General features: G+C 34.4%; 1 protein-coding gene across 5 annotated transcripts in view; it reads left to right on the top strand.

The window, feature by feature from the left end:
- Positions 1–27961, top strand: part of GPHN (gephyrin) — a 547122-nt gene that overhangs the window by 362851 nt on the left and 156310 nt on the right. The window contains exon 10 of one of the 5 annotated variants that reach the window (XM_040226254.1): positions 1401–1472. The exons of the other annotated variants lie outside the window; for them this stretch is intronic. Within the exon in view, the coding sequence (XP_040082188.1) occupies positions 1401–1472 (72 nt within the window). The remainder of the gene's footprint in view (positions 1–1400; positions 1473–27961) is intronic. 5 annotated transcript variants of the gene reach the window in all.

The following is a 27961-nucleotide window of genomic DNA, read 5'->3' as shown; positions in this document are numbered from 1 at the left end:
TTGGGCACTTGGTACTCTAATATTTAATCACGATGAAAAGATAAATAAGTTATCACCCTTAAGCATAGCCAATTAATCACTTTTAATGCTGCCACCATAAATGCAGGTTGGAAATTTTGCTGAATTTTAAAAATAGACAGAGAAAGCTCCTTCAAAATTAGCCACTTCTTATATCTCAATCCCATGTGTCCTAACAGCAATGATAACTGCTAAATTAATCAAAATGACATAAATCACTGTACTGGAATGTCCCAATATTCAGTAACTACTTTGAGGCTAATATTAAGTCATTTAAAAATTTTACACACCTCCAATTTATTTCTATTTAACAATTTATGAAGCACTAATTTCTGCACTCTTTTCTCTCCTTGCCTCTTCTGCCTTCTTAATTTTACTTTTTGTTGTTGTTTATCTGTATGTGTGCACACATGAGTGCACATGGATGAGGGTGTGTCTGTATGTTTGTGTCTTTTATTCCAAACAAGCCATCTTCTCTGTTCTCTAACACTGCTATATACTGGGTAGCATTTTTTTGTTATTATTTCACTAAGAATAATCAGAGGGGCTTGGAAGTGTTGGTTATATGCCTATTTCAAAAGCAAGGCAAACTAAAATTATTTAGTCAGAAAAATATGACTATGTATCTTGATGATATATCAGTAGCATTCCTCACTGTCTACCTGTGAGGTATCATATTTTAATTTTGAAGGAGACATAGATCCATTATTGTTGAGACTAGATTATAATTCAGATTAAAGAGAAGGTGCAGTTTGACATAACTTTTTGGAAATGACTGATAGTGAAATAAAGATTAAATAGCATTCATAACTGCAGCACCATGTGCTATAAACTGGATTATACGTGCAAGTGCACCTATGTTGATCTTGAAGTTAAGCCTTTGGATGTATAGAACTTCAAGTTGTAATTATTTGTTTATTGTTTTTAAGTGTATATACAGTATGATTATATATGTACACATAAATATATTTAAGAACAAAATATAGATTTTAGGGTTCAGTCCATTTACTTGGATATGAATAAAGCCTTAAATCATAAATCCTGTTTGGGAAAGAAAGGCAAATTTCATAATTCTTAAGTATCTTTTTTCTGCAAAATAGAAAGTTTTAAAGTAAATCTGTAGGGAATTATAAGAATAGTTATGGTATTTATTTTCTCTAACACTTTGGGGAGAAAAGATGCTTTAATTAAAATATTCTCTTCCTAGTCATGGTTTATTGAGCATGTATTCTTGCACTGTACAAAGATCTTTGATGTTTTGAGATGTTTGCCAAAGGCAGTGAGGAATGTATAACGCTATGATCTTATTATTAAAAGGAAAAAGGAAAACTGAAAAGAGAACAAGTTGCTTTTTCAATTCATTTTCTGATGTTTACATGTAGCTCCATCGAAAGCTGGAGGAGCTCAGAGATCACCTAGAAGGCAATGTGAAAGGATACTCTCTCAGAGTAAATGTACGATTTCACTCGGTGATTTTTTTTTCCCTAAACTTCTGCTGACTGGTAATTCCAAATCAGATTGGTTTGTCCTCTCATCTCCATTTTTTTTTACTTTCTGTCTCTTTCTCCCTATCTCTTTCTTTCTTTTTGAGCTGTAGCTTCATGCTCACATTTATGAAATAAAGATTAAACTGGCAGGGTAGATGACCTTTAAGCCACACTAACATTGCATTTGATTTAATAGCATTCTAGCTCCAATGCAAATTAAAAACTTTTTTTTCCCCCTCAAATCTGCGTTTCTTACACAGTTGTATAATTTTCTCAGGATCTTTTCATGAGACTTCATTGGAGCTTTTCCATTGACTGTGTCTTCTGTCCCTTGTTAGATGTGTCAGCAGGATTCTAAATTATGTGCTGGATTCAAGTGATAGAACCTTGATGATTCCATTTCAGTTGTCAAGGAAAATATTCAATGTTAGAGTCTCATAATGGGTAATCTGGAAAGTAGATAGGTCTATTCTGAGTTAATAGACTTCTCTTAACTCAGACTCTTTGGGAATAACTAAGATACAATTTTTTTTTCCTAAAAATAAAATTAGGCAGTAAGAATCTTCACTATGAACACTATTATGTAACATCCTACAAATACTTGAGATAATCGCTAATCTCATGACCCAGCACAACACTTTGAAGGAGAACAATACCTTATAGTCACTCAGTACTGTCATACATCGTATAGGCATACTACCAATAGTATTTTTGTGACTGATTAGTTCAGACTCAAAAGGCTTGGTCCTTCTCCTGAGTATATCTTTTCAATATAAATAGAATTAAAATCTCTGAAATGGTATATGGTATAAATACAATAGAAGAAAAACAAAAATACTGCAGTAAATAATTTCTGGCTCTATTTAACCTAGATTTCCTATTTCTGGGGCTTTAAAAAGAAGATCGTAAGAATCTTAGGTCTGATTTACTTCTCCCAAGGTTATTGCCATACTTTTAATTCATATTGCTATAATAGTTATGAGGGATAGAATAAAAAATAATAGTGCTATGATAATTCTCTGGTTTCTCAGCTTTGTTTTTAATTATGTACTCTATGTATTATGTGTATCTCTTCATTAAGTTTTTGATTACTAAAGTTCAGTTTTTAGTAATATCAGTCATTAAATACTGATAGCTAAATAGAGGAGAAATTAATATGTATCTCATTTTTCTACTTCTTTCTTTTGAGCCAGTCTTTCTTTTCAGTCATATTCTTGGAGAATTTGAAAAATCATCCACAGTCATCCCCAGAATTCATTCCACTATTTTAAGAAATTAAAAAGATTTTTATTAATTTTATAATTAAATAAGTCTAGATACATCTGGATATCATTCTAGAAATACCTAAAATGAGTCTCATAATGTATGTATATAGTGCCATATTCTTCCCTAACCAGTCATAGGAAGTGATATTATTTTTCTTTCAGTGAAACCAAGAACAGAAAGTTAGACTTGCTAAGGTTTATATGGTAGGGTGTTCATGTTAGATTCGGGTTAATTAAAGCTCTGTGCTTTGAAAATTGGGTTCTCATGCCCCTCCAGTTTCTTCAATACCTATACTGCAAGGAGTACATAGTAACTAGTCTCAGTGTCCTCGCCTTTTGTTTAATTTCACTGTGTCACACTTTGTTGTACCTTTTTTGTGAAAGGACTGAATATAAAGTATATCATCCTAAGATTCCTGTTAACTGGAATAGTAGGCAAAAATTTGAAAAAAAAAACTGTCAAAAGGCAAATAATAGTATCTTCTCTACAGAGTTCAGCTAAGAAAAGATACAAATCAAATCTTGGCTGAATGTTCAGGTTTTCTCCTTTCCTGTTAATTCCCACAAAATGCTTTAAACTAATGGCTTCCTAGGTGTCTCAGTGGTGCGAGTCCACCTGCCAGTGTAGGAGCTGCAGCAGGCGCAGGTTCCATCCGTGGGTCAGGCAGATGGGGGAGGTGATGGCAACCCACTCCAGTGTTCTCCCTGGGAGCATCCCATGGACAGATGAGCCCGATAGTCTGCAGTCCATGGAGCTGCAAAAGAGTCAGCCACATCTGAGCACGCCTTAAAATATGCCTTGTATGTTAAAAACTGTTACTTAGATGTAGAATAAAGTTATTCTCAGTACCATAGGCTATATCAATAGGTTTTGTTTCTAAAATGAGATAAATTGGCATATCGTGACCATCTCATTTTGTGGAAATTTATTATTTCCACAGAAGAGCAAGTATATGAGTGCTTTTTAATTCAGTGAAACATTGCTAAATATTTCAGAGAGAGGAATGATTGAGAACCATGTTGCCACTTAAATATTTAATAGTTGAAGGTGAGATCATTCAGAAGTTTGGGATAAGGATTTAATTAAATCAGTGCTTCAACTGGTATCATCTATGTGATATATTATGTTTTTTAGAGGAAAGAACCCTGCATTTTTATTTATTACATATAATCAGTGATATAAAGTTGAATATTAAGCAATTATTTTTAGAATAGTTTTGTTTTTATTTCTCATGTGAAAACATACTTTTTTATTTTACATGGATTCTTCTATAGCAGAAAGTAGGATGCACTTGATTCTTGTAAATTAAGAATGTATCATCTTTTTCTGTACTTTGTACAGAGCTGCAGTATTCTGAACCCTAAATTGGTTTTCAGTAATTTTAATAATAATAAAATTATCATCTTGGACCCTGGAAACAAGCTTAAATGTTAAAACAGTGAGAAAAAAAATAGATAAGTGCTTAAGAAATAAAGACAAAAAAGAAATGAGAGGAATAAAAATACCTCAAAGCCACAAATTTTGAATTTAAGTCAGTCTATATAATACCCTGGTAAATTTCCATTCGTCTACAAATATATACAGATAAGTTTGGGGTAATCAAATATGTTAATTTTTTGAAAGACTTTAACAAACAGTAAAGGGAAGATGACTTATGAAAACAGATTACTGGCACATCAGTGAACTAAGAAGAAAGGTGATGAAGTAGAAGGAATATGATGAATACTTGCTATGCTAACAAAAAAAACAGATGGTATTATTTGAAGTAGGAAAAGTTAAGGGAGGAGATATCACATAAAATAAGACTGTATTTTTATTAAGAAAAATGTTTCAATCAAGTCAGAAAGCAATGTCTTTGAAGAGTAGTTTTTCAATGTTTAGTAATTTCCTAAATGCTGAAATGAGACTAGTATGAAATAGGATAACAAATAATGAATTAGACAGTTGTGATTTTACAGGCCTTTAAGATCAGTGTCTTGATTCCAGCTTTAGTTCTAAACTAACACTTCTTTATGTGTTGATGAATTGTCTGCAGGATATTTGTTCATTAAATTAATGCTATAACTCAGGGGTCAACAAACTACAACCCTTGGGCCAAATCCTGTTTCTCTTTTGTGGGTTCATGACCTAGGAATGATTTTTGCATTTTTAAATGGTAGGGAGGGAAGTCAAAAGGATATTTCATTTTAGCATGTGGAACATTATATGAAACTAAAATTTCAGTGTCCAGAAATAAAGTTTTATTGAAACACAGCCACACTGTTTCATTGTATGTAATCTGTGGTTGCTTTTGAACCACAATAGCAGAGTTGAATAATTGCAACAAAGACCGTATGGCACAGAAAGCCTAAACTGTGCAGTACTATCTCCCTGTTCGCCAAGACCTGCTAAAACTGGTTAGTGTGTCAAGATGACATTGACAAAGAGATTGTTATAATAGAGGCTGTGTGAAATTATTTTACAACTCAAGGAAAGGAGAATTGCTTATTTTTTCTTGGGATGGTTACAGATCATTCTGCGTGGAAGCATGCACTGAAAAGAGTTGATCCCCTAAAATTTCCTACTTTACATTTTTATTCTTCCTTTTTATATTATTTTTTCCAGCTTCTCTCTCTTCACATACCAAACACACACACCTGCACACTAAGTAAACTCACCATGAAATTACATTAAACCCTTCAAATATAGAACTGTCTTATGGATAAAGTACAGATTATTAATTCCTCTTTTCTGGGCAGGGGCGGGTAACCTTACAGAGATTTAAAGATAAATTGCATTCTTACTCTTTGAACTGTTTTAAAATGTGATTTTAGAGTATTTTTGCTGCATACATTGCATTTTTCTGTTTATTACTTCCTTGTATCTTAGTAAAGATATTTCCTCTGAAAACCATGTTAACTTTTGATTTCTGCCAAATTTCCTATTTGACCCCACATAAAATCATATAAGTTCTATAGGAAATTTCATACAACTAGGAAAGACACTCTAATGTGATCAAGTAATACATCATGTCTTAATATAGTATTTAAAAATGCTTAAGTGTTCACAATGAATCAACCTGCTTTGATTGAGATGAGGAAAAACAGCTGGACCATTACTCCTTAGATGAATAATCTTTATGTAGATTTTAAATGAGTAAACGTCAATTTGTTTGTGTACTCTTTCTTTGAGCAAATTTCAATGTTTTTTGGTTCTTGTATGTAGAACATTGTTTGGGCCTCCTAAGTCTTCCTTCTTTGACATTTACTCACATTAATAATAGGCATTTATTTACTATTTAATTTATAACATGCAACATCCTGAGTATCTTGGTAGGTAATGTTTTATACTGTGACCAGGTTACAATATTGATAAAGATGGCAGTAAATAAATTTTAAGATTATCTCTTTAGAAAACAGCCTAATTTTGCTTTTGCTTAACATGTAAAGTGAATTAATTCAATCCTGAAGTTTCAGTTCTACTGAAAAATAGTGAAAACCTTTCTTGTGCTTTGAACCATCTAATACTTGTAAAATTGCCTACAGTAGCCTAAGACATCACTTGGAGTGGAAGTGACACATCTGTGAGGGATTTAATGCCTATTATGGAATTGCCCTTCTCAGAATTGACTTTAATACAAAAATACGGTATTAACAAAAGATCTCCTTGACAAGTAAATTTCCCTAGTAATTGAAAATGGAGCAGTGAGAAGGAAAAAAAAGACAAGACTCAAATTATTTTGAAAGATAAAGTTTTTCAGTTTTATGGGTATAGTTATAGGAATAGAACAAACATGCTGAGGAAGGGCTTCTTAGAACTAATATCCTGCTAAAGAAAATTAGATGTGTATATGGCCGAAAGAAAGGTTAAATTTCTTAATATGTATAGAATTGATCGTATTTTAGAAACTACGTCTTAGTAACTCATTAATTGGCAGTGATACATTTTATCACAAATCTTTGTGATGATAAATATAAAGCTTTCTGAATATTAATTCACATAATTCAGTTTTTGAGGATAGGAAAAAAAGACTTTGTATATTCACTCATTCAACAAACCATTATTGAGTGCCTGCTATTATATTCCACTGTGCTGGTTGCTAGAAATATACTAAAAGAACAAATCAGATAATGACATTTCTGACTTCTCCACTGTGCCGTCTTCTTCTGTTCTTTATTTTCCCACCCTAACTTTGTATTTTGGAACTTCATAAAGAGTATGTAACTAGAAAATCCACACTTAAGTATTCAACTCACATGGCATTGTGACAGCATTATGAAAAAAGAAGCCACAATATTTAACGTGTCATGTGACAACCTAGAAAGTAACAAGAGGGCAGAAAATTAGCAAGTCAATGTCATGAAAAAGTCACAAAAAAGTCAATGAAACATTCTGATAAAAGATGGGTCTAAAGAGTTTTGTGTTCAGGTTTTTAAATATCTTTTTGTTATTCCTATTGGCTTATTTGTTTATTTAGATTCAGTATTACAGAATGGATTCAGTAATGAGAATGGAATAGTAGGAAAAGGATATCAGAATCAGAATACTGAGCTGGCTTTGACACCTTCTTTAAAGAGTAATATGAAAATGTACATAGAGTCATTCTATAAATAATCTCACATGTAGTGTGCTAACGTTATGACAGTGTGATCAGTGTAGTACCACAGGAAAAAGTAATCAGTATTCCACTTTCCTGTTAACCTTACCTGAGCATCTTCTCAGCAAGACCAGACCAGATTCTAACTGGGGTAGTCCTCTCCGTCATGGATATTTTTTAAAGCCAGGTATTTTTTTATCACAAGGTTCTCCTCAAATAGTATGAACCTTGAGATTGCAAGCTCAAGTGTCTGTTTTTAAGACTGTTTTATTATCTGGCAAATGTGTTGTCGATGGAACCTCCTAAACTTCTGAGACACTTACTGTGCTATAACTTCCACTTTAACAGTGTTTTCTTTTCCCCACTGCAAAACCAGGCTCGGCTTCCCTCGTGCTCATCTACCTATAGTGTATCTGAGGTATACTTTGCACGTGTTCTCTTACATGGTCAACAACATGCTCGCCCTCACCATTCTTCTTATTTTATTTTCCTTTTGCCTTAATTTATTTTGCCTTGCACTTTGCACTTGGCTGAAAGGGATGATGGTACTAAAGGGAAATAGTTAGCTGTTTTAAGGGGAAATTTGTATATTTTCATACAGTACTTTTTTCTGGCAGTCACTGTATCATATTGAAATGGTTAAAGCCTAAACAGCCAACTTGATTGTTGACACCTTAATTCCATAAAGATTCCTTTGAACTGGGTAATTTGTTATTACACCCTTATTGGCTATGACAAAGATTCCAGTTTGCAGACTTGTATAGGTCTGTCTCTGGTAGCTGAAGATTTACAATGAATTAGTAAAATCTTGTCCTGTTAATCATAGAGGAAAGCATCCAAAATGATTATTAAATGAGAATTTCATATGATTCCCCTATTTTTATGTAAAATAGATTCACTCCCTTTTAAAAAACTGATTGGGTTATTCAGGAAAATAGTCTCCTTGATGCTTGTATAAGGTTCGTACAGTCTAGGGCTTCCCAGGTGCCTCAGTGGTAAAGAATCTGCCTGCCAGTGTGGAAGACTCGGAAGATGCGGGTTTGACCCCTTGGTTGGGAAGGTCCTCTAGAGGAGGAAATGGCAATCCACTCCAGTATTCTTGCCTGGAGAATCCCATAAACAGAGGAGCCTGGCACGCCACAGTCCATGGTGTCACAAAGAGTCAGACACAACTGAGCACACACATACAGCATCTTAAAATCTAGAAAAGCTTATCACTCATGAGATCCATGTTCTTTTAACAGAATACTTTATGTGAACTTTGACCTATGTTCTTTCCCTTTTTAGAGATTTAATTTCTTACTCTTATTGTGTTAAACCATAGCATAAATGGGTTTTCTAATTGTATAAGCCACAGTCACAGAAATATTAAAAGACTTTGAATATCCTTTAAGCCTACTGTTCAAAGCAGGGGCACTGTTGAGTAGCTAAGAGAAAAGAGTATATGTACCTCAAAATATAATTAGTAAATAACAGGACTTTAATAGCCTGTGAATTTTTAAGATCTTAACTTTTTACTTTGCAGACATAACCTATTTCTACATATATTTACTTTGTGCAGGCTACTATAGTTAGTATATATGCAGGCCAGTATTGTCAACTTAATTCTGATTGCAGAAATATTATGTCTGAATGTCATACAAAAAACAGAAAGATGGCACTATCTAAAATACCAGGTAATGTATATAGAACCACAAGCAGAAAATCATCCTTTGACTTTAAAACTTTATAAATAGCCTTGCAAAGAATGGCATTGCTAAACCAGTAACTTCACAAAGATTAATTTATTGAGTCAGTAGAATTACAGCCATCTTCTTTAATTTTTTCCTTTGCAAATTGCAGCTGTTACAGAGTTTTTTTTTCCTTCTTAACACTGATTTTTGGAGAATTGATTTTTTCTTAAAATGTGTATTTGTAGAGAGAAACAAAGTAATGAAAAGCAGATGAATTACTTGTGATATTAGTAAAGACTTTGAAAGAGAAGATTGGTACCATCTCATCACATTTCTCTTAGGTCTTAATTCCCCAGGATTATGATTCCTAGTGTAAAAAATATATAACTCATTTCTTTCTGCCACTTCATCCAGGCAATTCTCCATTTCCCATGAGAGTATTTAAGAAGTCTACCATTGGCATCATCTCCAGTCACAGCCTACAGCATCCATCAGGGTATCACTTTCTCTGTGACAGCATGTGTGCAGGAGGGCTCTCAGGTTGGAATGCAAAACTGGTTTCTGGGGGGATGGGATTGTGTATGCTGTGGCCTTTGCTCCATAGCACTCAGCTCTTAAATGAGTTCTGGCTTCACTTGGATTTGTTTTTTCCATTATGACACATGAGATTTATTTACTTGTCATGAAGTGTGTTCCTCCTTTTGTCATCTGTGGCAGGGTTTCTACATTTCTATACTCAGTGCCCCATCTCTGTGGACTCCATAGATGGTTTTATGTTTCTCTTACGATGTGACAACCTGATAAATGTTCATCTCCTTTATCTCATCTCAATCTTCACTACGGTTCTGTTTAGAGAAGATATTATTGTCACCTCATTTTGCAGATAAGGAAACTGAGGCTCAAAGAGGTTAAATATCTTGCCCAAAGTCATAAAAGCTGCCAGATGAGTAGCAGAAAATTGTTTTGTCTTAAATACAGTGCTTTTCACTTTTCAGGATTTTTAAAAGTCATCAGCTCTCTGAATGGCATGCAGTAGTCTTGTATTTTCACAGTGTATATTTACTTGGTTCAGGTTGATTATGTAGTTTTGGATTTTATCTTATCAGAAGATACAGGTGTATCTATACAATACAAAACTTGAGTTTAAGAAAGTATTAGAAAGCCATTCCTTTCTGTAATTTCTTATTTTTCTTGTATTTATTCATTTAATAAATATTTGTTGAGCACCTACTATGCTCTGCTTAAATACAACCTTCTAGCTATTTCTTGATCTTTGAAATTGGCTTAACACTTAAAATGCATAAAATACTATGAATGTAATGAGATAGGTGGCTTCAGTTGTACACTATTATTCATCCCTTCAAGTCAAGTTAAAAAAAAAGGGGGAGATGGAGCAGGGGGAACTCACTTCCAGATTTCTAACTAACATTCAATTTTGTTCCTGCAGCATTCATTTTTTAAAAATCCTTTGAAAAAAAGTGCTTTAGAATTCCCTTAGCTTAAACCAAAGCCAAAATTAGTACTGTTTCTTGGTAGAAATGGTATTCTTTCTGACTTATTTGGAAAATTGAAGTATATACTAGATATAACTCTTTTATGCTTTGTAACAGTATCTAAACCCCCCCCAAAAAAATTGAGCCCTGTAAAATCTTATTTTTAGTGTCTTAGATTTCCCAGTAGTGAGATTCATTTATGGATTTGAGATTTTGAAGCTAAATTGATTTTTTTCTGTTGAGTGGACAGAGATTGAAGCTTAATTGTTTTTACTTAATGCTTAAGAACTTTTAGGGAACTTCCCTGGTGGTCCAGTGGTTAAGACTCCTGCAGTTCAATCCCATCCTTAGCGAAGTAAGATCTCACACACTGTGCAGCAAAAAAAAAAAAAAAAGAACCTACCTAAAGAAAAGGTGACATTTTTAAGTTGTAACCTGCTAATATACAAAACAGTTGCTGTTGGAACTCTTAACCCACTATTAGCGTACCAATTCTGATCTAAACAAATCTTGATTGACAATTTGGAGTTCTGTTGGACAATGAAGCTCCATATACTTCTGGATCAATCTCATAATTGACCATATTTATTATTATGATCGTCACCATCCATCATCATTATTATTACTTCTACTTATGATATTTTTCCAGTAGTCATGTATGGATATGAGAGTTGGACTGTAAAGAAAGCTGAGCACTGAAGAATTGATGCTTTTGATCTGTGGTGTTGGAGAGGACTCTTGAGAGTCCCTTGGACAGCAAGGAGATCCAACCAGTCCTTCCTAAAGATCAGTCCTGAATATTCATTGGGAGGACTGATGTTGAAGCTGAAACTCCAATACTTTGGCCACCTGATTTGAAGAGCTGACTCATTTGAAAAGACCCTGATGCTGGGAAAGATTGAAGGCGGGAGGAGAAGGGGACAGCAGAGGATGAGATGGTTGGATGGCATCACTGACTCAATGGACATGAGTTTGAGTAAACTCTGGGAGTTGGTGATGGACAGGGAGGCCTGGTGTGCTGCCAGTCCATGGGGTCACAAAGAGTCGGACACAACTGAGTGACTGAACCGACTGACTGACTAATGATATAGCACTTACTTTGGTCAGGGATCATTCTAGGAGCTTCATGTATGTTACCATTACATCACTATATAATGACTACCTTGGCACCAACTCCTGTTTATAAACCACATCTCTCTCCAGAGTTATAAGCACTTTATATCTAACTTAGCCCCCAAATCTTTACCTTTACCCACTAATCCAGTATATGACACTACCCAATCACTCAAAGACTAGAAGCCTGGGAGTTATATCCCTTATAACCAATCAGATCTAAGTCTTAAAGATTCTGCCTCTTTTGTTTCTTTAGAATCTATGCCTCTTCTCTCCAAAGCCACTTTCAATTATTTAGTTGGATTTTTTAATCTGGATTATTAGATCAGTATCCAGACTAGTTCCTCTACCCTCATCATTTATTCCACAAATATCACTAATCCATCTTTGCACACATAACAGAATGAACTTTTTAAAATGTTAATGTAATAATGTTATTCCACTACTTGAAATCTTTCCGTGGCTCTCCATAACCCTTAGGAGGGATTCCCTGGTGGCCCAGATGGTAAAAAAAAATCTGCCTGCAATGCAGGAGACCTGGGTTTGATCCCTGAGTTAGGAAGATCCCTGGGAGAAGGAAATGACTCTCCTCTCCAGTACTCTTGCCTGACGAATCCCATGCACAGAGGAGCCTGGTGGGCTACAGTCCATGGTGTCACAAAGAATATGACATGACTGAAGGAGTCACACTTGCAACCCTTATGAACTGGTGTCTATCTACCTCCTCAGCTACTCCTCTTACCACTCCCTGTCATGGTTAAAACTAGTTTCAGCCATGCTTTCTGCCGTTCCCTAGTTCACTTGCATCTGTGAATTATGCTGACCTTTTCCTCTGACTTTCCTATCTTTTCTTCACCCAAATTATAATTTTCCCTTAAAACTGTATTCCTATATCCCAGCTTCAAGAAATCATTCCTGATAACCTTCCCCTGTCTCCCACCCCCAACTGAATTAGGAGCATCTATTACATATTCCCATAGCAGTTTCCACTAAATTCTACTATAATACTTATTATGATATATTGTAACTGTAAGTTTTACTTTGTGAACTCCTAGAGACCAGAGGCTGCTTTAGTTTCAACCTATCATCCACAGGCTAGATTAGTTTGGGGGCAAACAGTAAACAATAAACATGGGTTGAATGAATGACATTAATTATGCCCTAATTGCTATATCTATAATAATATTCACTTTGTTATTAGATTATTAAACTCAGTTGGGTAAAGACATTGATTTACCTTCTTTATCTAGCACACAATAAGCATTTAATAAACCCATATTAACCAACTCATGAATTATAACCCAGTATTGAGTATTTCATTATATATGTATCAGAGTTCCTAAGATTTGTACGCATTTTTCTAATTCCCTGAAGCATATATTAATTTAGGTCGATGTTTTTGAACTATTTTAATTCTATACTGCCTGAATGTTCCTACAGTCTACTTTAATATTTCATTTTTAAATAAATCATAGGGGTTGCTGGCACAATTTTTCTTCAGTATAGGCTCAAACAATATCAACAATCATCTCCATCTCTAAACTTTAATTCCTTGTTGACCTTGAAGGTAGGAGCAGGAAAGAGTCTCATAAACTGTGCATTTGACTTATCTTGCCCTACTGTTGAAACTCGAAGTTTACATAGAGCAATGCAGCTTTGTTCTCTGTGACCCCAATCAGTCTCCTTGACATCCTGTTTGAAAAAAACTGTGAACTAAAAGTCTGTGAAAAATCACACTCTTATAAATTCAGATGGGAATCAGAATTGGTACACAAACAAAAGAAAATATAAAGCTGACATTTATTGTTAAGTCAGTAAGTATTTCTTAGTTAACTTTCAACAAAATTGTAGTCAGAATCTAATGTTGTTGATTGGTAAATAAGTTGTATTCAGGCCTCTGACTAAACCTTCTTCATCTGTTACCAAGACACAAAGGGAATATGGGCAGGCAATTTAAATCAAAAGGAGGCTCAAAATCTAAATTCCCAATAACTTTTTTTTAACTCTGTATCTGATATTGAGGAAAATTGACATCAAAGTGATTTTTATTGCTCATTGGGTGAATGTCTATCGTTCTCTTCTGTCGTGTGTCCTTATGCACCACAGGTCAGCATTCCATCTCCATTTTTCCTTTTCTTTATTAACCCAATTGTCTGTTCTGCATAAGAGATATACCAGTGGATGCTTGCACTGCTGCTTGTACATTACAGAGATTTAATGAATATTAAACAGTTCATGGCCATACTATGATGTGGTTCAGAGCTTTACACACATTTGGTTTACTACCAATCCTACTCCAATTTTTAAAGGTTCAGATAAGTATTTTCCTGACTACTAGCAAAGTCAGTTTTCTTTTATATGTTTACAAAAATGTGCGTTTGGTTACAATGGAATTTATAGCCTGGACTTTAGGATCAATAGAATTATCAGTTTTTTCTAGTCACCTTGTTTTTCCCCTTTGAAAAGCACATCCTTTCTCAACCAGAGTTCCTCATCTAAACCAGTGCAAGAAGTGGTTTGTTTGGCTGTTTTCTCAAGCTGCTGTGAAGATGGTGCTCTTCTAGATTCATAAAAGAGAAGTTAATTCATTATATACAGTGGGTATACTTAATTCTCTTGCCAGAATTGAAAAAGATGTAGTAATTCTTTCTTTCATTCTTAAGTATTTCAGTGCTTCTTGAAACCATTTGTTATTTAAAGCTGTACTTAAAATTTCTTCTTTGGGAATTCTCCCTATTGCCTTTTTTTTTGAATACTGAAATCTCTATATAGCCTAACGTTTACCATGTGAACTTAAGAGCTAAGAGTATGAGGCATGTTTTTATCATAAAACATGTTTTTTTAAAAATAGACTTTTCATTTTTCTGAAAGAATCAAGAGCTTTAATCAGCTTCTTAACATATTCCAAGGACAGTCATGCTTTGGTGGAAATTAATATTTACTGGTTGTCTCACAGTGCTTAAAAGTGAGCTAAAAAGTGAGATGGGCTAGATTTGAATCCCAGCCGTAGATGGGAATCACAATCCTAGATTTGATACCCTGTGCTGCCTCTTACTAAAATTGAGCTAAAAGTGAGATGGGCTAGATTTGAATCCCAGCCGTAGATGTGAATCACAATCCTAGATTTGATACCCTGTGCTGCCTCTTACTTTGTAATCATAAGCACTTGATTGTTAAGTTAGCTTATCTATACTTCATATTTTTATAAAATGGGAATGATATCACCTTAAGGATTTAATTGGTTAAGGCTGCTTGGTGCAGTGCACAATATGTGTAAGTACTCAGTAAATATGTTTTATTATTATCAATACTGATTATCATACTAAAGGCCCAAACGTAAAGTTATTTTACTTTGAACCAACTCTGTCAGACATATGCTACATCTGTCACAGAGTAAAATGTGTCTTGTTCTGTTATGGTTATTAGCTACAATCTGACTGAAAAATCAAGTATTCTTAGCTGCACTATCAACTTGATGCAAGTTAATGTCAACACTTGTACCATGCCTGCCTTCTTTTTCCTAATCATTGTCAAGTATATTGAATATGATATATATGAACATATATCTATGAGATATATCCTTTTTAATTCAATGAGTTGACTTATCTTCTCCAATATTTATCTTGTTTTTTCCTCCAAAATCACTTTCCTATTTAGTGGCCACATTATTTATGCACATAGACCTCACCTTACAGAAGAATATCGCTAAAAAGAATAAGGCTTTTTTATTATAATTATTATTTTAGGGTAGGAAAAGTTTTCCTTGACCCTCTTAGGGCCCTTGATTGGATCTGAAAATTAAACTGATAAAGATTAACAGGAATAAGCATACAAATTTATTTAATATAAATTTTACAAGAAAATGAAGACCCAAAGAAACTGTTAAATCCGATGTTGTGCTGGGGCATCCCAGGTGGCACTAGTGGTAAAGAATCTGCCTGCAATGCATGAGACGTAAGAGACACAGGTTCGATCCCTTGGTGGGGAAGATCCCCTGGAAGAGGGTATGGCAACCCACTGAGTATTCATGCCTGGAGAATCTCACGGACAGTTGTTACATGGAGAAATATGATGGAACAAAGAGTATGAACTGAGGATAGTAAACTGAAAGAAACTTAGTAAGACCTGTTCATTCCTATTCTTCTTGGTGTCCTTCTGTCTTGGAAAAAACAATGCTTCTTTCTTCAGGGTATAAAGAGGACACCTCTTATTTGAGGGTCTTATGACCTTTTTGAGGGGCAGGGAAAGGACAGGAGGCCTTGCTTTCGCCATTTTCTCATACTTCAGTTTATTCAAGGTGCCCCATTTACAGGTAACCCATCCTAGACACCATCATTGCATTGTCCTTGAATTTCATTAGATTCCACTTTATGTCATACTCTAGAGAGGGTCACCAACTTATAAGTGGGGCAAACCAGTTTCCAGTGAAAACAGCTTTATAAGTGGTTACCACATTTTTACGCTAGTTCTTAAAAGTTTAACCCTTAATAAGCTGAAATGTAGCTATGGTTTAACTGAATTGAGGGTCAAGTAGACATATATGGATTAATGTAGGAATCTATATACTATTTGTAACATTATTTGCTGAGAAAATGCTTTAAAACCTCTGACAGAATTCAGTTTACTCCAAAGTATTTTCACCCTGGCAAATTCTGAATGGCATCAGGATCTTACATTCTGTTTTCTTCTTGCAGCAGCTTAAAATAGAACATCTTCTTTAAAATACACATTGTTGTGGAAGGTAAAAGTGGGAGGGAGCTAGCAATTTGGGGCAAGGATGTTTCCATAGCATCATAAATCAATGTTTGCTGAATGAATTTATAAACTGAATGTTTATATCAAGGGTTTATGTCTGTATAGTTACATTGCAATATACTTTCTATGGCATGTATTATTATATCTAATTTCCCTTTCTAGTGAATGCTGATATTTCTGACTTATTAAAAACCTTCTGTGTCCTTAGTATCTTGTAAGTAAGAAACAGGTCTTTGAGCCAGCTGAGCAAAATAAAACGAATATATGACTGTGAATTAAAAGCAGTGATTTCTACTGCATAGTCTGTGCATGAGAGAACTAATTTGTTATGAATATACCAAATAGTATTTTTAATCCTATTAAAATATTAATGGTATAATTTTAAAGGAGTTGAATTTTGATTATCCAAAATCAAAATACTTTATAGGAGTATATATTTTGCTTTCTATGTGAAAGTTTAGTCAGAGTACCAAATGCAGATAAAAAACATATGTTGAGCTTGAAAGTATATAATGGATCTTAATACCCTGAATTAATGTAAAAATTGGAATCAAAATAATAGTTATTTTTACTTGATTGTTTATAACTGCTAACCCTACCAGGTGGAGAAGGCAATGGCACCCCACTCCAGTACTCTTGCCTGGAAAATCCCATGGATGGAAGAGCCTGGTAGGCTGCAGTCCATGGGGTCGCTAAGAGTCAGGCACGACTGAGCGACTTCACTTTCCCTCTTCACTTTCATGCATTGGAGAAGGAAATGGCAACCCACTCCAGTGTTCTTGCCTGGAGAATCCCAGGATGGGGGAGCCTGGTGGGCTGCCGTCTATGGGGTCGCAGAGAGTCAGACACGACTGAAGCAACTTAGTAGCAGCAGCAACCCTACCAGGAGGTCATGATTGGGCTTTCCTGGTGGCTCAGACCGTAAAGAATCTGCCTGCAGTGCGGGAGACCTAGGTTCAATCCCTGGGTTGGGAAGATTCCCCTGGAGAAGGGAATGGCAACCAACTCTGCCAGTATTCTTTCCTGGAGAATCCCCATGGACAGAGGAGCCTGACAGGCTACAGTCCGTGGGGTTGCAAAGAGTCTGACACGACTGAGTGACTAAGCACAGCACAGCACAAGTCATGATGAGTCATCAAGTGTCTTTGAGCATCTACACTACAAAGTAGACATTACCATATTAGGTATATAGAAAACAGCAAAAAAGTAAATGTGGGGCCTCACTTAAGGAGTTTACAAATTGGAATATTGTCTATTGTTTTAAATCATATTCTGTGTATTCAGGCTGTGGTGTTGGGAAATATTTCTAGAAAAATGTCTTTGGCTTAAAAAGTGAAGCTATTTAGTGGTAGCATAAAAAAATCTATAGGAAAATTACCATTTGGGGGGTCTTATATTCACAAAATAGTCATGGGGAGTTATTTTAAAATTTACTAATTTGTTGATAAGTTCTCAAGAAAGAACTTGCATAGGACAGATTTTCCTAGAATAGATTTGAGTCCTTAGGGTCTTAATTTGTAACTTGAGAAATACAATACTATTTCTTTAAGCCACATTTTTTCTATACAAAGATGGTATCAGTTATTCTAAGTTGGTGGTAAGGCTTATTTCATTTATTTGCCAAGTACACACCTCTTTGGAAAGGATAAATTTAAAAAAGCTTGATGTTACTCTTTATCTACATTGCTCATGAAGAAGAATGCAGATTTTCAGCCCTTGATGCTGTGCTCTGCCCTGCGAAGTCATCTGACACGTTAGAGCTGTGTGGGAACCCTAGGGGAGAGGACTCCAGTAAACATTATAGTTCAAGGTGGATAACATATGCAAAGAAGACACAGTTTATGAAAAAGAATCTGATTTTTTTTTTTAAGTCTACTCAGTTGATTTTAAGGGCATGTTTTGAATCCTGTGAAATCCGTTCTGACCATACTGATAGTCTTTCACATGTATTTCAGGTACTTACCTGTTTTATCTAATAACACCTCATTTACAATTGCAGCTATCATTCTCCAAAGTAGATTAATCTATAGTATTCACAGTTTTGTTAATTCTTTGTCTATGTCTGTGTCTACCATGTCTATTATTCAAGAGTTTTTAAAATAGTATTCTTTTGTCTTCTTACAGAATCTCTCTAAGGAGTTTTCATTTTATTCTCATTTTTAATAAGAGTTACAAAATGTGGAATTATAAAGACCCATTGAGAGATTTTCCACAAGGCACCCTACTAGCATCAATAGGCTAAGCTAGAAATAAAAGTGAATAATGTATGGTAATATTCTTTCCATTAGCTTTGAAAAGTTCAACTTGTGTAATTATGTGTATATAACATCAGTTTTTCATAAGTATATAAATTTTATCATATTGACTTACTTTTCTTCAACTTAAATATTTTAGGAACCCAGATTCATATTTGGTTTTTCAGCGAGGTATTTTTTATCCAGGAATAATTATCAATGCATTGGATGATAAATTAAAATCACATATAGCTTGTGAACTATATGTAGTTATATCATTTTTTAATCTACCTTTTCAAGTCCTTTTGATTTTTTTCAATGTGAGTTTTACTATAGAAAGCAAAGATTTATAAAACATAGTGATGTTATTATATAAACTAACATTATTTTTAATATAACAGCTAGATGTGTATTATGATTAGGAAACCTAAATTGCATATATCCCTGGGAATTGAGAGGGGAGAAGAAAGAAGGTATGTTGGTATCAAATGTTTTACATTAAAAGAAACTTTTTAAAATAAAAAGAGAAATTAGGGGGCAAGAGAAAGTAAAGAAAGAGAGAGATGGAGAAAGAAAGCAAGCCCTGGTTTTTCATTCCCTCTTCTGCCTCGGTATTTTAGAAATTGGTCACTTATTCTGACTCTCCCATATTAAACAGTTGCAGAACAAAAGCAACAACTTATAAGAACACGGGTAAATTCAGAAAGACCTTAAGAATATTTTTAAATTCGTGTTGCGTGAAACTCTGAATGGAATTCAGATTCATCTGGACTTTTGTAGCCAGAGTTTTCAATTATATTAGCAATTTTCCTAGTTCTACTTCTAAGTCTGCCTTAGGATAAGAAAAGAAGGGTCTATTTTTGAAATTTTGTCCTAGCCATTCTGCAGTCAATATTGCCTACAGTCATAAAACTCAGGCTTGCCGCTTTATTTTTTTCCTTTTCTTTCCTCTTTGGCAACTTGCTGCTATCCCAGCACACAACAATTAAATCTAATTCTGTTTGGGCTGCCATGCCTAACTGTTCTTGTTGACAAGCATGGCATGAACTAATGCATGGCTCTTTGAGAACGCTGCTGTGTATATCTGCACTGAAAGAAAAGTTCTGTAGCAATCTAGCCCTTTACATTGAATATTAAAACTGCAGTAATTAATGATGAACATCTCTACAGTGCTTGACAGAGAAGGGAATTCCTCAGGAATGAAAGTGAAAACTGAGGAAGAAAAATGATCTTTTGCAGTCAGATACTGCTAAATTGGGCTTCCCTGGTGGCTCAGACAGTAAAGAATCCACCTTCAATGCAGGAGACCCAAGTTCCAGACTGCTAAATTAGTCATTGCTACTTCTCATTTGAGGAGGTAGGCATCCATTCAAAGAATGCACGTGAATGAGAGAGTAGGAAAGAAAAAAACAGGATGCCATTCAGACCTGAAAGAGGTTATAAGAGAAAACGGCAATTTTTAATCTCAGATATTTGGCTCAAGAATCTGAAGTAGTTTGGGTGAAAATGAGACTGATTTTAATTGTCTTGCCATCAGATTTCATAGCCTAATCATCCAGTGTTAAATATACTGAATATGACTTAACTCCTTCGTATCCATGGCAGTCTCAAACTGTTTTTGTAAACAACTTTTTAATTGCCTTCAGTATTTTAAATGTTTATTGGGAGCACTGGTTTAAGGATCATGTGATCAGCACCTTTTATCAGTTCTGTTAAGCATTTGTCTTGTTTCATGTGTGCATTTTTTCTTCATAAGCAAGTGAATTAAACTAGATGCTATTTTTCCAAGTGAAAAAAACCTTCCTTTTTCCTTTTACATTACAGTTTCATCTTGAGAAGATGGGAAGCAAGTGAATGGTCCTAAAATTAGTCATTTCATCTTTAGATTCCTAATGCCCAGTGTTTCTGTTTTCTGGATGTTTCCAGATAAATATAAGGACAGTGATCAAACCAAACAAGCATCAGTTACTCCAACCTTGATGTATAGGTTAGTGAAGTTTGAACAAAGAGTGCTGTATGACCAGAAGTTCAGAATCCTCTAAACTGCCTTCTTTAGCTCATTTCCCTTTATACATAGCACATACACCTGTAATCTCTCCAGTTCATCTGTTTTAGAGCCATGTAGCACAGTTCAAGAATTCGAAGGACAAGTCAAAATAATACTGGCTTATTTGTTCAACCTTAAATGCCGCCATATAGCAAGGATCTCATATAGCAAGGATCTCTGTAGCCATTCTCACTACTACAGGTCAGTGATAGTAGCATTTCTAAAGTGTTCATATAGGTGCCACTCTTTCAGTTCACCTGTATCTCTCTTCTTTTACTTATCTATCTTTCAGACGTAACTGACCTCTGTTTCAAGGCTTTGGTCTGAAATATTATCTCGATAGTTACCTACTTGGGCTTTGCTTTACTGAGTCATTTATCCTGGTAGATGTAGTCATATTATATCATTGCTTCAAGTTTTTTTTCTTGAAATCACTTTGTTAAAAATATCCCACCCATAAAAGGAAATTTTGCTATTTGAGATTAGTCATGATGTAATTCAAAATATTTTCTTACATACACAGTCTTTAAAATTTTGTAAGCTATACCTTTTGACTTTAAAAGACAATTTCAGGGATGATATTGGTGTTTTTAAGGTCTACAGTGATATTTTAAAGGTTGGTGTAAGAAGTTTGAACAGAGGAATAATCTGTAAGAATCTCCAGTCCATTATTTATTACCTTATTTACATTCACCCACCTTCTTACTACATACAGTTTCCTATATGTCATCCTCTTAATAATTGCTGTTAAAATTAATAAGTGTATCTCATTTTACTGTAAAGGAAGAAAATGGGATGAACATAGCTGCTCTTGTGTTTAATATAGTGACCCAAGCATATTATTGTGCCTAAATTTTAGGCCTGTTAGTTCACAGCAGTATAAAAGAAGTAATCTGAATGAATGAATTAGCATAAATGAATTAGATATCTCTAATTTATAAGTAGCATTTCTACCTGTAAAATTTCTAAGTCTAAAATACAGTGACCCTGTGAAAAGACTAAAGTATATGTGTGCCTTTTTTAGCTTAGATGAGTTAAAATGTAATGCTAATGCATCCAGAGTTGCAGTTTATAAAACCAGCTTAACAACTGTTCTATGATTATAGACTGTAAACTAATCCTGAGTATCTTATTGCAGATATGTATGCAGAGGAAGGACTGAGGAAGGATGTGTTGATGGTTCAAATAAATCTATCAACAGTTGACTGAGACTGAATTGAACAAATACTATAATGGTCAATCTATATTATACTGAAAGGTTTGAATTTTAGAATTTCTAAAAAAGTCAAATGTCTGTCATTTTCAATGACACTTTCTATTTCATTTTCAACAACTTTTGTCTTGTTTTTCCCATGTTCAGTAAAGAATATAGATAAGAAACGTGGGGGGAAAAATCACCCTTGATCTCTCCCATGTTGTTTGCTATTAACATTTAATAGAAAGAAGTAATATGGGTGGTGAATTTAAGAAAAGAGGAGAAAGTAGGCAGTTCTATAGAGAATGTAAATAAAGAATAAAGAAGCATGTATAGAAAGAAGAATTATTACTGAAGAATTCCCTATGTGGAAAATTTTAAGAATAGCTAGTGTATAAGAGATCTAAAAGTTGGAAAATTCTGTGGATGTGTTTCTGTCGAGTTTGACCTGGTTATATTCCTCATGTAACGACTGAGCAGCTGAGGGAGTAAATTGGCTAATGGTGAAACTCAATGTTAGTGGTTACAATTTAACAGCATTCTCAGTCCACTATATATTTAGTGAAGGAAAAAAAAAAGATGGAAAATACTTGGATTGAAACCTTGGCATTTGTATTCTTAAAATAAAGAGGGCAAAAGGATATACAGATGATCCCAAATTCTAAATGTAAAAAATATAAGCCAAAGGATTTGTGAGTATAGTCAGTGTTATACCAATGCCCTTTGGTAAATCAGTTCCCTCTTTTCTTTTTTTATAGTTCTCATGTTTTAATTAAATATATCAAATACATAGTAAAGAATATATCTGACAAATATCCATATGTTGACCAGCTTGATTTAATAAATATTAAGGTCGTTCTCTTTTCCTTATGAATTTCTCATGACCTGAATCTTGACAAGATAAGGTTTATATTCAAACTGAGTTTTCACTAGACTTGGATGAAAAAGAAAACTACACATATGTATGTGTATTACAATTTGGAAGCTATATTTTAAATCATTTTTAAAAGAATGAAAATTTCATATGAATTTATGCCATTTTTTCAATATGGTAAACTTATTTTAATATTACAATAACACAAAAGCTGAAGTCCACTTAAAAGTAACTACAGTAGATATTTCATATAATCTTAGAAACCAAGGTTATACACTAGGAGAAAAACTAAAAAAAAAAAATCACAAAACTAGAACTCGATTTACAGACATAAATTCAACTAACAGGTGTACCCTACCCAGGTCAAAAATTTATCAGGTAAAATTGTGAAAGACTTTGAAATGAATGAAAAAGAGTATTGGCTGTCTTATCTAGATCCTTCTGGGTCATCATCTCCTTTTAACATCTGAGCTATTGTGTATTGAATTGTAGTATATGAATAGTAATGTACATGATTTTAATCCATAGAAATACATATTAAGTCTGGTTGGAGATGCAATTAATTTTTGCTCAATTAATGTGTAAATTCATTTTGACATTCCTGATATTCCATATATGTGTATTTTTTTATTCTCTTTTGAACAAATTAGACCATCTTCTTGGTTCTCTCATTAATTAACACTTTAGATAAAATTTTTAACACATGTTCATTTTATAATTGTATGAGAGTCATGAGTTTATCTTTTTAAAAAAATAACTTTTAATAGTTATGTCTTCTCTGTAAGCTAAAAGTTCAGTTTTAATGGCAATGAATTTTCTGCCTTGCCTTTCCTTAAGCCTAGACCTCAAAGCTTCCCTCATAGCTCAGTTGGTAAAGAATCTGCCTGCAATGCAGGAGACCCAGTTCAATTCCTGGGTCGGGAAGATCTGCTGGAGAAGGGTTAGGCTACCCACTCCAGTATTCTTGGGCTTCCCTTGTGGCTCAGCTGGTAAAGAATTCGCCTGCAATGCAGGAGACCTGGTTCAATCCCTGGGTTGAGAAGACCCCTGGAGAAGGGAAAGGCCACCCACTCCAGTATTCTGGCCTGGAGAATTCCATGGACTATACAGTCCATGCAGTCGCAAAGAGTAGGACACAACTGAGCAACTTTCATCATCATCATCATCATCATCATCATCATCATCATCATGACATCCAAAACTTGAAAATGGAAAGGACTGATATACTGCAAACAAGAGTCTAACAATAGTATCAAGCTATGTCTGTTAACCGTTTACTTGGTTAGGTAATGGGAGACTTGATACTAGAGTTGGTAGGCCTTCCCTTCTCTAGGAGATCTTCCTGACCCAGAGATCCAACCAGAGTATTCTGCATTGCAGGCAAATTCTTTACCGTCTGAGCCACCAGGGAAGCCCAATATGCACTACATGTGGCTGCAATATAAGGCTTCAGAATACTTAGCTCTTATTTCTAGGCCTCAGGGGAAATTCCTAAACATTTTCTAAATCATTGCTGCTTATTAATATGTTTACTTTTATATATCTTCCATATACCTTATGAATACTATTAATAATTAAGCATTTAGAGAAATAATAGTCACAGCTTTTTAAACTGATGCTGTGTTTAAAAAGAAACAACAGGCCCAAAATGGAGTCACTTGTGCTAAGCCCTACATCAGCAAATCGAGGATTAATACCTGGCCATGCAGTTTCAGCCTCTCCCAGGAATGTAACCTTTAACTAGTCAGTCTGGGATTTCCTATCTAGCGGCACTGGTGAGGCAATCCACCTGATAGATAGCTGCCTTCCCCCACCCTTTTCCACCACCCCCAAGTAAGGTGGTTGTTGTTCAGTCATTCAGTCGTGTCCAACTCTTTGCGACCCATGGACTACACACGGCAGGCTTCCCTGTCCTTGACCATCTCCCAGAGCTCACTCAAACATCCATTGAGTCGGTGATGCCATCCCACCATTTTGTCCTCTCTCATTCCCTGTTGTCCCCTTCACCTCCTGCCTGCAATCTTTCCCAGCATCAGGGTCTTTTCTAATGAGTCGGCTCTTTGCATCAGTGGCTAAAGGCTTGGAGCTTCAGCATCAGTCCTTCTGATGAATATTCAGGGTTGAATATACCAAGGAAGGTAGCCTAACATAAAATATTTTTGTCTTGTCTTACACCTTTCTGCCTCCAAAATCCTTCTATTTGTTCAGCTTCTCAGAGCTCCTTACTAATTACTAGTTGAGATGCTGCTCAATTCATGTAATGTTGAATAAAGCCGAGTAGATCCTCAAATCTTCTTAGTTGAATTTTGTTTTTAACAACTGCAATATAACAGCCTTTGATTTAGAAAGGAAAACAGTGCAGCCATACTCTTACATGGTATATTATACTCAATAAAAATAGTAAATTGTTTTGTTTTAATGAATAAGTGATATGACATGACATTTAAGAATGTTAGAGGAGGCAAATAATTTTTCTTTTTTAAATATAATTTTTCATGTATCTATTTGATATTTTTGCTGAGATACCTGTGATTCTGATTAACAAGAGGAAAATGAAAGTTTGTTAACATGTATACCTCGTGTTTACTTGGGAGCTACCTAGGAAAAAATAAGTAACTCCCTAAGATAGCTTAAACTACCAGTTTAAATATCATCCTCAACTAAAGACAAATGGAAGATGGGAACAGGAAGGCCAGTTACAGATAGATTACCAGGAAAAGTTCAGTGAACAGGTGTAAGGTTTGTTACACAGATTAAATCGGTGCCGTCTCCATTGACAAGATGACCTTGTGATTTAGAGTCATCCTTCTCTTCAGGTCCAGAAGACTGAGACTGTAGTATAAATGGAAATCTGCTCTATGAATGGAAATTTCCCTTGCAAAAGGGTAACTTCTACTCTGTGTCAGAGCTGCTTTTATGTCTACTCTTTCTCAAAATAATCTTTATGCCAAAGAGCCACATTTTGGGTCAGCATTTCTGGTACTACTCGAAGAAGATCAAGGAAAGTCTAGTTAAAAACTCAACATTTCAAAATTCATGGTTAATGAAAACTAATATGGTTTTCTGTCAAGTATTAGAAAATGGTAATAATTACAAGTGCTCAGTAATTCAGGTTTTTATATTATTGACTGGACCTATCTCGTACAAGGGCCTTATTTCATGAGATTTATTAGTTCTTTTAAAGTTTCTATTCAAATACTTACCTAACTAATGTTACTTGATCTTATTTATGAGAGCTGTCAAAATCACAAAAGAAATTAGACAGCTTTCTTTATTACAGATCTAGAATATCATCCAAACAAAAGAATGATAATAATAACAACAAACATAATAATAGCTAATACTTATACACTGTTCACTCTGGGCCAGATATTCTTCTAAGCAAACACCTTATTTCATACTATCTCATTTTCTTCACAACAACCCTATGAGATAGTTATTGCTATTATTCTCATTTTATACATAAGAAAACAGAGATTATGACCTGTCCAGTTTTAACAGCTAATAATGATAGAGCCTAAAGATTCAAATCCAGTTTGGTTTCAGAGTGCTACATCAGTTTTTCTTCACTCCTACATTCACAGGCCTATTCTAAATGATTTTCATTGCTACCAGAAATAGTCAAGAGCAGAAAGTCAATGAAAATTCAGGCCTGATTAGAAATACAGTGATTGCTTTTGGTAGGTTAGAAACATAAGGTTTTCTACTAGTGTTTAGAGAAATGGATTTAGAAGTCAAGAGGGTTAAGTTCCATTACTACTATACTGTATCATCTAAAGCCAGTAACAATCCTGGCTTTTTCATCTCTAGAATGAAGATAAATTATTCTGTAAAATAATCATTTATTCATCTGAAGATTGAGATGAATAATATTTTGAATAATTCAAAATCTCTACTAGTCAAAAAGTATTTAGGTTTGTTTTATTATATATGTGTGTGTGTATGCATGTGTGTGTTTATAATTAGGTAGTGTATTTTCCTCATAATTATCATGATCAACATTAAAATCCTCAGAACAAACATAAACTCACAAATATTTTTGGTACCAAGGGAAGACCAACCTGGGATTTCCAAATTTTCTAGAGGTCATTGAGAATGACTCAATTTAGAATTAAAGCTTTAAATGGGAAATACATTAAGAATATTCTCCATTGATGTTCAGATTAATTGCCTGTTGAGTCGTGGTGTGACCAGGTCTATTCTTCTACATGTTCTTCCTATTATATTATTCTCTTTGAGAATAAGGAACTTGCCATGTTACCTATAAAGCAGCACAAAGGCTTCTTATTTTAAATGGTGATTGTTCACTTCACCAGCTGTGTAACCTGCCACAGTTCCACCTTCTTTTAGAGAAGGTTAATATTGAAAGAAGATAAATTCTACACGTTTACCTCGGACTTCAGAAAGCTAAGTGGAATTTAATGAGATGGTAGTGATTTAAATGACATGGGAAAACATTTAAGACTGGTCCTCTGGAAAAGATTTGTAAAATTATGTTGCTTATAAATATTGTCCACATGCCTGCAAAGTTATATGTTAGATAACAGCCTTGTTGCTCTCTGCCTGTGATCAACACATGGCTGAATTAAAAAGATAATTAATGAAACATATTCACACTTGTGTGTGTATGTGTGTGTGTGTATGAGTTCACTTTTAGTTAAGAGAGTTTGAAATGTGATGAATGTTAAATGATTATTCCATTTAATTATCTAAACCAACAGGAAAATAACAAGTAAAGCAGAAGTTTTTTTTTTTAAAAGTCTGAGGTATTTGTTACTTCTTAATAGCCATGTTTCTTTTTTGTTTCTGAGATGGTCTTTTAAAGGGGCAGTTGCTTAATTCAGTGACCAATATTTAATTTTCTTAAAAAGAGAAGGACTTCCTTTATATGTAATTTGATAAAAGGCAGCAGATGGAGGTGGTTAAGGTTTCTTACAGTTACAAAATCCTAGAGATAAAAGGAAGCTTAGATGTTATCTGTTGTAGTTCAGGGTTTTTTTTTTAACCTTTTTGCTTCCATAGACCTTTTTGGGAATCTGGCAAATCCTACAGACTTTGTTTCAGAAAAATACTTTAAACATATATAAAATAAAATACATAGGATTACAAAAAATTTAATTGAAATCATGAACAAAATATCTAATACAAATTATATCATAATACTGCCTTTTAAAATGCATTAAATGACAAAGTCTAGTATCATGTCATTAGACACTTCTGTAATTTGAAA

Source organism: Oryx dammah, unplaced genomic scaffold (assembly GCF_014754425.2).
Source record: "Oryx dammah isolate SB20612 unplaced genomic scaffold, SCBI_Odam_1.1 HiC_scaffold_26, whole genome shotgun sequence".
Taxonomy (NCBI): domain Eukaryota; kingdom Metazoa; phylum Chordata; class Mammalia; order Artiodactyla; family Bovidae; genus Oryx; species Oryx dammah.
Note: the sequence above shows the minus strand (reverse complement) of the source record. Positions and strands in the feature narration are given on the sequence as shown.